Here is a 12428-nt window from a genome sequence, read left to right on the forward strand (position 1 = left end):
ATGTCCTCCTTCCCTCCTTCTCCTTCCTCCTTCTCCCTCCTCCTCCCTCCTTCTTCTTCTAACATCTCAGCTTCTACCCAGCAGTGCAGACCCGTCTCTGAGCTCACACTCACTGGTCAAGTTTCTGGTTTCACTCGACCTCCCATGCAACAGTTCACAGAAAACAATCAATTACTCTTGGAAACGCGTACCCCAGAGTGGGGACTCTTAATCCTTTTGAGCCTGAGACCCAAATTGAAGAAATTTAGGCATCTTAGTTGAAACCCAAGTTCATTAAGTCATGTTAGTGCTCTTGACATGTGGGCAGCCCAAGAGAAAAAGTCTGTGAACCCTGAAAAAACCCTGCCGAAACACTCAGGCGAAATGAACGTCACAAACTCACACTTTTTTACATGCGTATAGGAACATAAACACCAGCAGCTCCTGCCCACACACACACACACACACACACACACACACACACACACACACACATATACTGGACAAACACACCATGTTTGAATCTACCCTGTGAGATTCATGTGAGCTTGTTTGGTTTGAAACTTTTGTTTATTTATAGCCGTCTTGTCCTTGCTGGGGGTCTGACTCAGAGAGCCGCTTTTACACAGAAACTGTTTCAGTATCTGGCGTCACAAAATCAAACGATGACGATGCTGCCTACCTTATTATTACGTGCTGACATCAGTTGGCTGTACTAAGTTCAGACTTTATAATCCAGCTGTGAACATGCTCACGTTAATTGGGACGCGGACTGTAACATACGGAGTGAATGCATCTTTGTGGTTAATTTAAGTTTCTATTCAGTCGTTTTGAATATCTTTCTCTAAATAGTCATTTTGTGTCTCATTGTAGTTGTTTCACATCTCTTTGTTTTGCGTTGTTGTGTGTGTGTCTTGTTCATGTTGTTTTATTTTCTTTGTGGTCATTCTGAGTCTCTCTCTGGTCGGTGTCGGAAACTTGAGTGACATTTTGCAGGCCCTTACACTGTGGGCCCCTGGGCCTGTGCTCAGCAGGCCTGTTCGTTAATCCATTTATGGCTTTACATGCTGCAGGTGGACAGGAGTGTACACCTACTGTTGTTTAAGACAAGACTTTATTAATTCCACACCGGGGAAATTCACACGTTCAAAAAAAAAGGATTTGAGTGCTAAAAGGATAAAATCTTACAAAAAATACAAATGATATAAAATAAAAAATAAAACAACATAAAAAAACACAGCCTTTTATGTTAATTGTGCAAACTTTGGTGCACAGAGGGTACATTTTTGCTCACATGCTCGCCCGCGTGGATGTCCCTGATTAGGAGCCAGTCGAATTAATACGATTAAAGTGGAAGATGGATTCTTCGTAAAAAGGTTATTTTAAGTTTATTTGATCATTGGGGATCCCACATGAAGCTAAGTCAAGCTTTGATGAGTCAAAATTGCTCCAAGGAAGACAGTGGTAAGCAGTATTACATAGCAAAAGACACATGGCGGGGTCTTGCCATCTGACTAATAAAGTTTGTCACATGTTTTACCTCAGGAGGAAATCGCTGACCAGAGAATAAATATGCTCATTGAGGAAAGAAATGTCGAGCGAGATGTGACTGTGTGAGGTGGAGGGTTGTGATGCTTTACAGAACAACTTGAGCCATTGAGGCCAAGCTCGTGGGTTTTTATTCGCGAGTGTACGAGAGGCCGACCTGGCTGGCTCCCGCAGCTGAATGCTGAGGCGTATTACTTTCTTTACCTGCCAGCCTGGTCCCTTTGTCCGTCTTTCTTTTTATTTTTCCTGAGAGAAATGATTCAGCCGGCTGAGATCATCTGTCCTGCTGTTGCACAGGCCAGGGTTAGCGGAGTAATGAAAATGCCTCGATCACAAAAAGACCTTTGCTGTATCAGTTTACAGCGTTCTCAGGGAAGGGAAGCTAATTTTTTACAAGTGCAAAAGCCACTCGCAAATGTATTAGGTCTCTTCCTCAGTCTCACACATTCACACTCCTCGCCATTTTTCCAGGGCACGACCTCATTAGCACCGAAATCCTGTATCAAGTACTTTAAACACCAGATTAGAGACTTGCATTAAATACCTTTCACCTCCAGCAGTGGCCTCAGTGGTTCATCTTGACCCGAGTCTTTTAATAAGCTGATCCTAACTCTTTCTATCTGTTCCTGCCTGACAGTTTCCTGTTTTTAAGATTTTGTCTGGTGTATTAAGCTGAAAGGACAGAATTAGGGGTGTAAATTATGAGCAATTTCCTTAATCGATCAATTGTTAAAATTAATGATCGATTAATTATTATTTGGGAAAAAAAACAAACATAGAAACTATACTTATTTCAGACAATACCAAATGTGTTTTATCCTCAGTCAGCGCTCACAGCAACATGTTGCATTTATTTTGACAGCGATTCATAGGCTGTCAGTTAATTGATTAAATTGAACATGTGTTAACAATTCTTAACAACCGATTGATCGATTAATTGTTATCACCCCTTCACAGAATCATTTCTTTTTGTAGAAGTTATGACCAGAGTTATCATGGTCATGGAAAACCTGGAAAAGTCATGAAATATCACATTCACAATGTACAGGCCTGGAAAAAGTCATGGAATTTGCAAAAATAACTAAAAGCTTTGGAAAAGTTATGGAGTTTTGTTTTGTGTCATGATTATGTTACCATCTTCTGTGGGTAATAAGGTGTAATCTATAAATCTATTCAATAAGCAACGATGACGTATCATCGATGCAAAGTCCATACATTTATCCATATCATCCTCTTTCAGATGCATCTTTATTTTGCAATTCTGTATCCTATCACACAGCGTCAGGCAGATGATGACGTAGAGAGACGACACTTTAATTGCTCTGTTCCACCATCATGTTCCCAATGGATGAGAGGTTATGTGTTGTTCATCTAGAAAAAATCAGATACACGATTAGAGGGCTCACCAGAATATTCTGTGCTACTTGGCAACCATTTATTTCCTTTTGCAGCTACCAACATAACTGTCTGACACTTATTTTTTCTTTTTGTAAAATTGTATTATTATTTTTATTATTATATTACTACTACTAGTAGTAGTATTATTTATCTTTTGTTGTTTATTAGTTATACTTTAAAACTTAAAATTTGTTTCATTGTTGTTATTTTTTAAATTTTCTTTAACTTTGATTTATTTTTTACAATTATTATTTACCTTCCTTTTTTTTATTTAACTTTTTTGTGTGTGGCTGTAAAGTTATTATGGATTCAGTAGGTGGGGTTGGGTAGGAACTCGGATGCATCATGTTCAAGCTGTTTATTTATTTTTTGTGATATATATATATATAAAATCAAAAAAGATCAAAAATATAATTAACGAATAAGACAGAGATGATGAGGATAATAAAGGGAATAAAGAGGGAATAAATCATCAGTGTGGATTTTTTATGTTGTAGGACTGCCAGTCAACAGATGGAGCACGTTTCAGACGTAAACAAACGCCTTACGTCAGAAAACGTCACGTCCCTGTCAGGAAACTGAGCAAACACCCTGCAGCCACATTAGCTGCTCTGTTTCGACAATATTTGACGTTAAATAAAACATGCGCGCAGGCTGAAATTCATCCACGCTGTTCTGTCGTGAGATGCAGCGACTGAGTGAGAGAAAACGTAAATTATAAATGTAAATTAGTCGAGTTATGAGCGGAGAAAAAGTCCTCTAGCCGACAAGCTAATATACGCAATGAAAAATGCCATAGGCTTATGCTAATAATCTTAGCATGTCGTGTATGTGGGGCAAACGTCACAGATGACAGTTGTTTTGAGTAGCTTTTCAAAAGAAAAAATCTTTTTATCTCTATGTCTTTTGGATGTGAAATTGCTTAGAGAGGTGAACACTGCAGTGGGAAAGGGTCTGTGGCAGGGGTTGATATTTTTAAAAACAAACTCAAGACCTTCCCTTTTAGTTTGGCTTTCAGCTGATGTATACATTTCTAATCTCTTTTTAAAAATTATTTTTAGGTAATTTTGTTGTCACCTTTTGCTTATTTCTTGCAATTTGAGGGACATTGTTAAGTGTCCCTAATGACCTGTTTATGTGCTCTGTTTTTATTAACTCATTGTTTGCAGTTTATTGTGCGTTTCTGTGTTTGGTGGGCCAAAGACAAATTTCTACCCTGATGGACAAAAAAAGATCTATTCTAATTTATTCTATTTCTTGCCAAGTTTGTCATTAACATTTCCCCCCATGTTTTTCTGCTCAGGTTTCAAATAGCTTGTGAAAGACACAGATAGTTGATGCTAAAGATGTTCGTGCTTATGTGTGTCTGCAGCCTCAGCAGGCAAACAGGACAGTTACCAGAGACGAGGACAGCGCAGAGGGAGCTGGTTATTCCGAACTGCGACAAAATGTTGAATCCTGTTTCTCTTGTCTTTGTGTTTCTGCAGCATCTTGTTTGCAGACATCGAGGGTTTCACCAGCCTGGCGTCCCAGTGCACAGCGCAGGAGCTGGTGATGACTCTTAATGAACTCTTCGCTCGTTTCGACAAGCTGGCGGCGGTAAGAATGCAATCACACGCAGATACTTTGAAAAATTTGAAAATAATAGAAATTTGTCCAAATTTTTATCATAAATGAGCCCAGTAGCCAAAAGAAAGTGTTGGCATTTTATATTTCTGCAAACAGCCGATATTTTTCATTTACATGTTGCTTAATGTGCAAATGTAACATATAGTTTATTTAAGAAACATACAATCCCAACCTTTCCTCTGGCAGTGAGGTTAAAAATGATGTATTAAAGTCAGTGGGTAGAAAATATTACAGTACATGCATTCATTCCCCAATTCCCAGCACATATGTAGAAAGGTGTTATTCAATTTCCAGACGATGAGACGTGGCTTGTTCAGGCAAGATGCTGTGTTAAATTGGGTGTTACTTTTGAAAGCATCTGCAGCTGTGCTTAATGTGTGACGTTAAGTTACAGAACAGACAGGCCTGATCACATCAAACCGAGCCACGTTATTGATGTTATTGACACTTAAAGAAACATTACATTTCCACATATCCACTACATAATGACAAATGTAACGTATCAGTGGTTTGCAGAAACATACAGTGCCAACTCTAGGGACTTCACACTAAGCTAGCTAAATCCTGAATTTCCAAAAAGCTCAGTTTTCATGTTAGAAGGTGGACAGAAGGCTGAAATTAGGAGTGACAGATGCATGTTCACCTTAAGATGGCTTTGCATGTTGACATAAACACAGGCTTTGACTTCATCAGGTAACTATTTCAATGTCTTTTTTAAGTAAAAAAAAAACCCCAAAGCTTAGCCTCACCTTTAGTATTTGGGGGAATCTTTAAAGAGAGCACATTCACAGAGCTCAAGGGCAGCTCCAAAATATCTGCCATCAATACTCTGCAGCCAGACATGTGTTTTTAGCACATTTCTAATAACCTGAGCTGCTGCTTCATGAATATTGATATAGTTTTTCTTATCCAGAAGCTTCTTCGTTTGTCCAGCGAACGCTCGATGTGTGTCGTTAGTTTATGAAAGGTGAAATAACGTGCTCATCAATATTTATGAGTGAAATGGGCATAATGGCGTTATAAACCAGAGTCGATGCTGCTGACACATTTATGTCCATGCCAGATGTACCTTGTAGCTGTGTATACACACACATGCGTATGCAAACACACACATACACACACGCGCACACACACATTCTTCTTCTGTGCTCTTTACACAGAGTCTTTTTGTATTTTCTCAGGGCCATGTGCTCGAGAGATACTCAGGTGGCTATCATGAGACACAGTGTTCTCCAAAACCCTGCAGATACACACGCACACGCGCACAGACACACACACACACACACACACACACACACACAATATTGCAGTCGTCTGACATGTTGCATCGAGGTTTTTAGGATCTAATGAGTGAATCGGTGCTGACATGCGACTTTTGCAGAAATCTTGTTTTACATATCCATTCAACAGTGTTCAGTAGGTCACCTTTCTCTGTCAGCAGTTTGAAGGTGCAAACATTTACAATAATAATAACAAATCCCACATGATTTAACTGTTAATATGAAAACACTGAAGAGAAAAGCTGTAAGCTGTTGAGTCTGAGACACAAGCATGTTTACGTACCTGTTTGTTTATAAGATTGTCTGTTTTACTTGCAAAGTTGGGACTATAAATTTCTTTATTGGCAGAACTTTTCTTTCTCTACAATCCAGTTAAATTCAGCTTTAGTTTAAGAAGTGAGGTTTGTCTGTGCTGAGCTGACTCATTTCAGAGTACAGTCAGGGAAAACCTGGAATAGGATTGGGAACATTTTGCAAATAGCAATTTCCAGGCCCGAAAAAGTTTTTGGAAAACTAAATATACTGTTAACATTTTGGAACTTTTTTCCATAAACCTGTATAATAACACATGATGTGTTCAAGGACTGTCAGAAATTTGAAAATACAATAATAATTTCTGTTTTTACATTTTCTGGCTGGTATTAATGGTTTGAAGGAATTTTTCTTTTAAAAATCACTCAAAATGGTTAAAGAATAAAATCGGCAATTTATTTTTATTTAAAAAAGCACACATTTTTGAAGAAAAAAATCACTTTTTTTTTTAAATGCCATACATTTTTATAGAAAATGAATGGCCAAAATTTCAGAATTTGAAATTTTATCAGTCAGGACTCTAATTTAAGTCACTGCTAAACATTTGTTAAAGATTGCACTTGGCTAATCCTCTTGTGCTTATGTGGTTTGTATTTTAGTATTTTTGTATTTTTCTACCTTCTACCTTCTTTAGTACATACAGTAGTCTTCAGTATACAAAGACATGCAGCCGCACTTAAAATCGTCACAACATATTATCAAAGGATGAATGAACCACTGATGTTTGAATAGAGCAAGCTGCAAAGTTTACTGTATCTGAGGGAAGAAATAAAGTTATGTAACCCACCACAGTGAACTCTCCTTCAGTTTATGAGTTGATTTACTGACCAGTTTGTTTCCTGACAGGAGAACCACTGTCTGCGCATCAAGATCCTGGGAGACTGCTACTACTGCGTGTCTGGGCTGCCGGAGGCGAGGGCCGACCACGCCCACTGCTGCGTGGAGATGGGGATGGACATGATCGAGGCCATCTCGTAAGTCTTTGGGGTTAACTGGGCATCACTGGTGAGCGTGTGACGGCAATAAAAATGGCTGAATGTGTAAAATGGTAATGGAGGCTCTGGTCTCCAGCCTGCGGGTTAGTCAGTGGGAAAACAGCCGGATGGATGATTTCCAGATGGTTTCAGTTATGTTTCGTGGGAATCATTTATTAGTCATGGGAGCGGTATTAAAAAAATTGCTTTTCCTTATACATCCAAAAACTGTTGGTGTTTCCACTTTTTTTTTTAATATCTCAGACAGTCCCAGTAAATATATTCTAGGCATCTTTTGAGTGCCTGTATGTCCCTTTGTATCATTCTGTGTCCTCACTTTAAAATCTGAGATTTTTCCTTGAGTCCTTGAATGCAGCGCATGTGTTTGTTTTGTTTTTTTTTCCTCTGCAGCAGTTTGTCACTTGCAGGATGGACAATTGATCTGTTGATTTGTTCACAGCTGATCAGATCACAGAGCAGTTTGCAGATGTTTCTAAGTGAAAGCAGCGAAGTTTTAGACCCGACAAAGTTTCACTTTCAATGTGTCCGACGTCCTGCAGCACCGTCTCTGCCCCAAATGCGCAATAGATAGCCAAGCATGTATATATATATCTTTGTCACAACATTTTGAACCATATTTGGGGGATAAAAAAAAGGTTTTTATTTTATTTTTTTTGAAAACATTAAAATTTAATCGGCCAATATATGTCATACGAATTTTTTTTACTCCCTAATATCGGTATCGACAGCAGCCCCAAAAATCCATATTGGTCTGTTGACAAACAGCCCAGCTCTCCAGCTCCACCTTTTGCGCCTGCATGATCAGCTGAGAACGCAGCCGGACAGAACCGATCGCGGTGTTGTTATACGCCAGCAGATGGCCAGATGGCACCTGCTGAGGAAGCATAATACGTAGATGGTCGGTGTCAGGTTGAAATGCTGCAGGTCATGCAGCTTTTAGATAACGGAGGTTCTTATACGGCAGGCAGGATCGAACAAACCCTGCGTGCTGGAGTGTGGTGTTTGCTTTCTGTCTGAATGTGATGTTTTTTTCTACATCTTACCATGTGCCTCCTTCCTCTAATCCTAACCATCTGTGACCAACGTGCTTTTGTTGGCATTATTTGTTGACATCATGGTAGCGCCATCCCAGAAGGTCAACAGCAGACACAGAAGGTTACCCCGTGTCGAGGCTCCGTAGATGAAACTGTGCAGATTATTATGTCACTTCATCATGATTTCGACTTCATGTTTCCTGTAGGTTGGTGCGTGAGGTGACCGGGGTGAACGTGAACATGCGTGTGGGCATCCACAGCGGCAGGGTGCACTGTGGGGTTCTGGGACTCAGGAAGTGGCAGTTTGACGTCTGGTCCAATGACGTCACACTGGCCAATCAGATGGAGGCTGGGGGCCAAGCTGGGTACGTGTCTACAAACCAATCAGATTTGCTGAAAGTGTATGTACTGTGTTAATTTTGTGTGTTTGTGTGTGTTGTTTCCATTTTAGGCGCATCCATATCACAAAGGCCACTCTGAATTATCTGAACGGGGACTACGATGTGGAGCACGGAGCAGGAGGAGAAAGAAACGCCTACCTGAAGAAGCACAGCATAGAAACCTACCTCATTGTGGGCTGCAGTCAAAAAAGGGTACACTCATAATCGAACATAATGTCTAACTGAGACAAGACTTTAAAGACATCTTTCATTCTGCAGTATTTAGTGCTGATGGTACATGTGCAATCAATCTGGAGACAACACAATGTAACTTTCCAAAAATCCACAGAGGCCATCTATGTGTGGGTGTTGATTTATCTGAACCAGAGAACAGGACATTTTTGGTACACCATCATAACCGAAACTGGAGTGCTGTTCCTGACGGAGCTATCTTTTTTAAAAACACACACAGCCCGTCCATACCGCACATATCGTTGTTTATAAACTGGGATCCAGTCCCATGTGAACTGTGTTTCAGAGAGGAATGAGTTCATCTCCGCTTCACTGCCTGAGCTCCGGCTTGTTTATGACTGGACTGCTGTTATCGGCCGTCTTTGTCCTCCAGCAGCATCACAAGCTGAGTCTATAGATAGCACGTCATGTGAAGTGATATCTTCCTCTCATTTTTGCTGCTCATGCTCTGAGACAGAAGCGATATTGTGCAGTCGAATGATTTTGGTTCCTTTTTCTATTTTTTTTTATTTTTGAAAAATACCTCCTGGAGGCAGAACGTGGTTTCAGTATCTGATCTGTAAGAACTAAAATAGTTATAGATGGCGTCTCCGGAAAACATCTTTTAACAAAACACCAGAGGCAGAAATTGATTTTTCCCTCCGAGCACATAAATATACATCAAATTTTACAGCTGGTGGATTTTTTTTACTTGCTGCCACTCACAGCTCGACGAGTGAATAAAACAATCACTAGAGTAGATGTTTTCATTGTAAGTTTCTGCAAACCACAGATATGTTACATTTGTATGTTATTTGAGAATTTCTTTCTGCTTTAACAATACTATAGTTAACATGGTTATGTTTAGACATGAAAACCACTTGGTTATGGTTAAAAAATGTAGTGTTTTGGCTTTTAATACCCGTTTTTGGTGGCACAAATGCAGCAATGTCTCTTAAAGACAAGCTTTTCGTGACATTATGTCGGGAGAAACTCCGTGATGTTTTGGTCAAAAGCAACAGCTTTTGGCAGAACAGCAACAGGTAACTAAAAAACACCCACATTCGATGGCTAAAAGCCTCTGGAAACCCAGAATTAACTCTGGAAACCACAACCTCTCAAATATTGATCTGCACCTTGTCAGGCGTCTTGCCGAGTTATTCCAACATCCACCACCCGCTGCACCTCCAGATGTCAAAGTCAGAGTCACTTTAGAAACGCTGTAATACATATGAAAGTGTACAAATGTAACGTATCTGTGGGTTAAAGAAACGTACAGTGAAAACATTTTCTTCTTGTCACAGTTTTGAGTCCCCACCTGTTAAAAATCTCAGAGCTCTGTAATACAAAAAAAAAACAGTGAATAAAACTTGGAGGTGGAGAGTGGTGAAAGAAGTATTCAAATCTTTCACATTTTCAAGTAAAATTTAATGGTATTTAAAAAAAAACTCTATAAAACCTGCTTTGAAAAAACTAGAAACAGAGAGGAAACAGGTAGAGATGCTGAGACAATACCATAATGTAGTAAATATGTACAATGTAGCTAATTTAAAGTAAGAAAGCTGTACAGTTTTGATTGCTGTACCCAGAATGGTTGTGAGTTAGCAGTGCTGTTTGGTTTTAAATGTCATAAATATATTGTAACATTTCTGTGTCTTTATTTTCTGCAGAAAGAGGAGAAGGCGATGATTGCCAAAATGAACCGACAGAGGACCAATTCTGTCACCCACAACAGCGGCCACTGGACGGACCGGCCGTTCTACAATCACCTGGGCGGCAACCAGGTCTCCAAGGAGATGAAGAGGATGGTGAGGAAAATTTAAAAACTGGGCACTGAAATGTTTACTGACCCTCCGCTGTGAAAAGCTGCTATTACGCTTTTTGGTGTTATTAGAGTGCCGCAGCCTGGTGGCTCCCCCAGTAATATCTTATCTTAGTCCCCATTTGGTGATGGAGCCAAGACATTGATAATACCCATAATCCTTTGATCTGCAGTCCTGATAAGCAGCGGTGATGGCCCTTCATGGCACACGCCGCCTCTCACACCTCACCGCGGCTCTGAGAGGCTCTCAGGAGCACTCAGGGAGACAACAGCAGCACTGCGTGCTCCAGGGTAGCACAACAAATTGTTGGTCCTCTGCTGGCTGTAGAGCGACAAGGAGGGGATGGAGGGGACGGAGGGGACGGAGGGGACCGAGGGGGAAGACCCCCATCCTCTAAACTCCAACCTCTCGATGGAGGAAAAGCTTGAAATGCAGCAGAGTGATGTGACCATATTGAGATTCATTTTTATTCATGTGCTGTAGCTCTCGCTGCTGAGCCGACCCTGCAAACAGTGACTCACTCAGTGAATGGATGCACCCACACACACACACACACACACTCACACTCACACACACACAATTGTTTTTTGTTTATTCTCACCCACCTCTCTCACTGAATCTATAACGGGGAAGAATGTGAGGAAGCTCGGGCCTCGTGCACAGCTCTGTACAAGTTATACTCACTTTTATCATCGTTTATCAAAAAATGATCTCTCAATCAAAAATTCAGATGTCTCATGATACAAAAAAATTACTGGAATACAAATTTGTGTGTGATTTAACACTTTTAAAGGGATGTGATCTAATTATTTAACCGTTTCAAACCTGAGCAAATGTCTTTCAGAAACATGGGAAGAAGGAAATGAGCAACTGAACATGAAAAGGCCCAAAAATAAGCATGAAATTAGGAAAAAGTCACAAGAAAGCAAGCTGAAAAACAAGCAAAAAAAGATTTGAAAAACATTTTTTAAAAAAGACAAGAAAATTACCTTAAAGTGCGAAAAATAGAAAAATACATACATATTTTTTTCTGAAACATAATTTTAGATATAGAATTATGAGAATTATTAATATAGTTTTAAGGACATTTCTTTGTCCCCATAACAAATTTTAACGTTTTTTTGTGTGTAATTTTCCAGACATTTCTTGCCAAGCTGCTTGTTGCCTTTTTCCCCATGTTTTTGAAAGAAATCAAAAAAAAAAAAAAAAATCTGATTTCCATTACTTTTTTAATTTAAGCAGCCGTGAATACCGTGAAAGTGTCAAAATGCTGAATCCACAGAGAAATGCACAAAGCTCATATTAGGAAACTTTTGCTGTAAAATGACTGAATATAAAGGTAGAAACTCAAGTCTTACACTTAAAACGTGAAGATGTGAACAAAAAATATGGAGCTTATTATTAAAAAATGCATCGGAATGCAAAACCCATCAAAATACATTGAATAAATATGCATTTTTTTAAAAAAATATTTTTTATTTTTTCAGTGACATTTTTGTCAGTGCAAGCAATTCCTCTTTCATTGTCAAACTTTATTTTCTTACTTTCACTGTTATAGCTACATTGTTGGTTTGCAACATCCAATAAAAGTGTCCAAACAAAAGACTCCAACCACAGTCAGCCAAAATCAAAGATGCCAAACTGATTTATAGTTGACATTTTTGACGGTAAACGCAGGAACACCACAGCTGAATCTGCTCGGCATAAAAACACACAGAAAACGGGCTTATCTCGTGTCGTCCTGGATGAGTACATTCAATTACTGCTCCTGACATCACGTCAGCGGCCGTGATGTTTTCTCTTTGTTTGCTTTATATCA

At 39.5% G+C, this 12428-nt stretch overlaps 1 protein-coding gene across 1 annotated transcript in view; it reads left to right on the forward strand.

Moving 5' to 3' along the window:
* adcy5 (adenylate cyclase 5) overlaps positions 1-12428 on the forward strand; it is a 107691-nt gene that overhangs the window by 51036 nt on the left and 44227 nt on the right. Inside the window, exons 4-8 of the mRNA XM_042494316.1 lie at positions 4413-4524; positions 6993-7120; positions 8382-8540; positions 8627-8768; positions 10457-10594. Of these exons, the coding sequence (XP_042350250.1) occupies positions 4413-4524; positions 6993-7120; positions 8382-8540; positions 8627-8768; positions 10457-10594 (679 nt within the window). The remainder of the gene's footprint in view (positions 1-4412; positions 4525-6992; positions 7121-8381; positions 8541-8626; positions 8769-10456; positions 10595-12428) is intronic.

The sequence above is a fragment of the Plectropomus leopardus genome, chromosome 10, assembly GCF_008729295.1.
Source record: "Plectropomus leopardus isolate mb chromosome 10, YSFRI_Pleo_2.0, whole genome shotgun sequence".
NCBI classification, from domain to species: Eukaryota; Metazoa; Chordata; class Actinopteri; order Perciformes; family Serranidae; genus Plectropomus; species Plectropomus leopardus.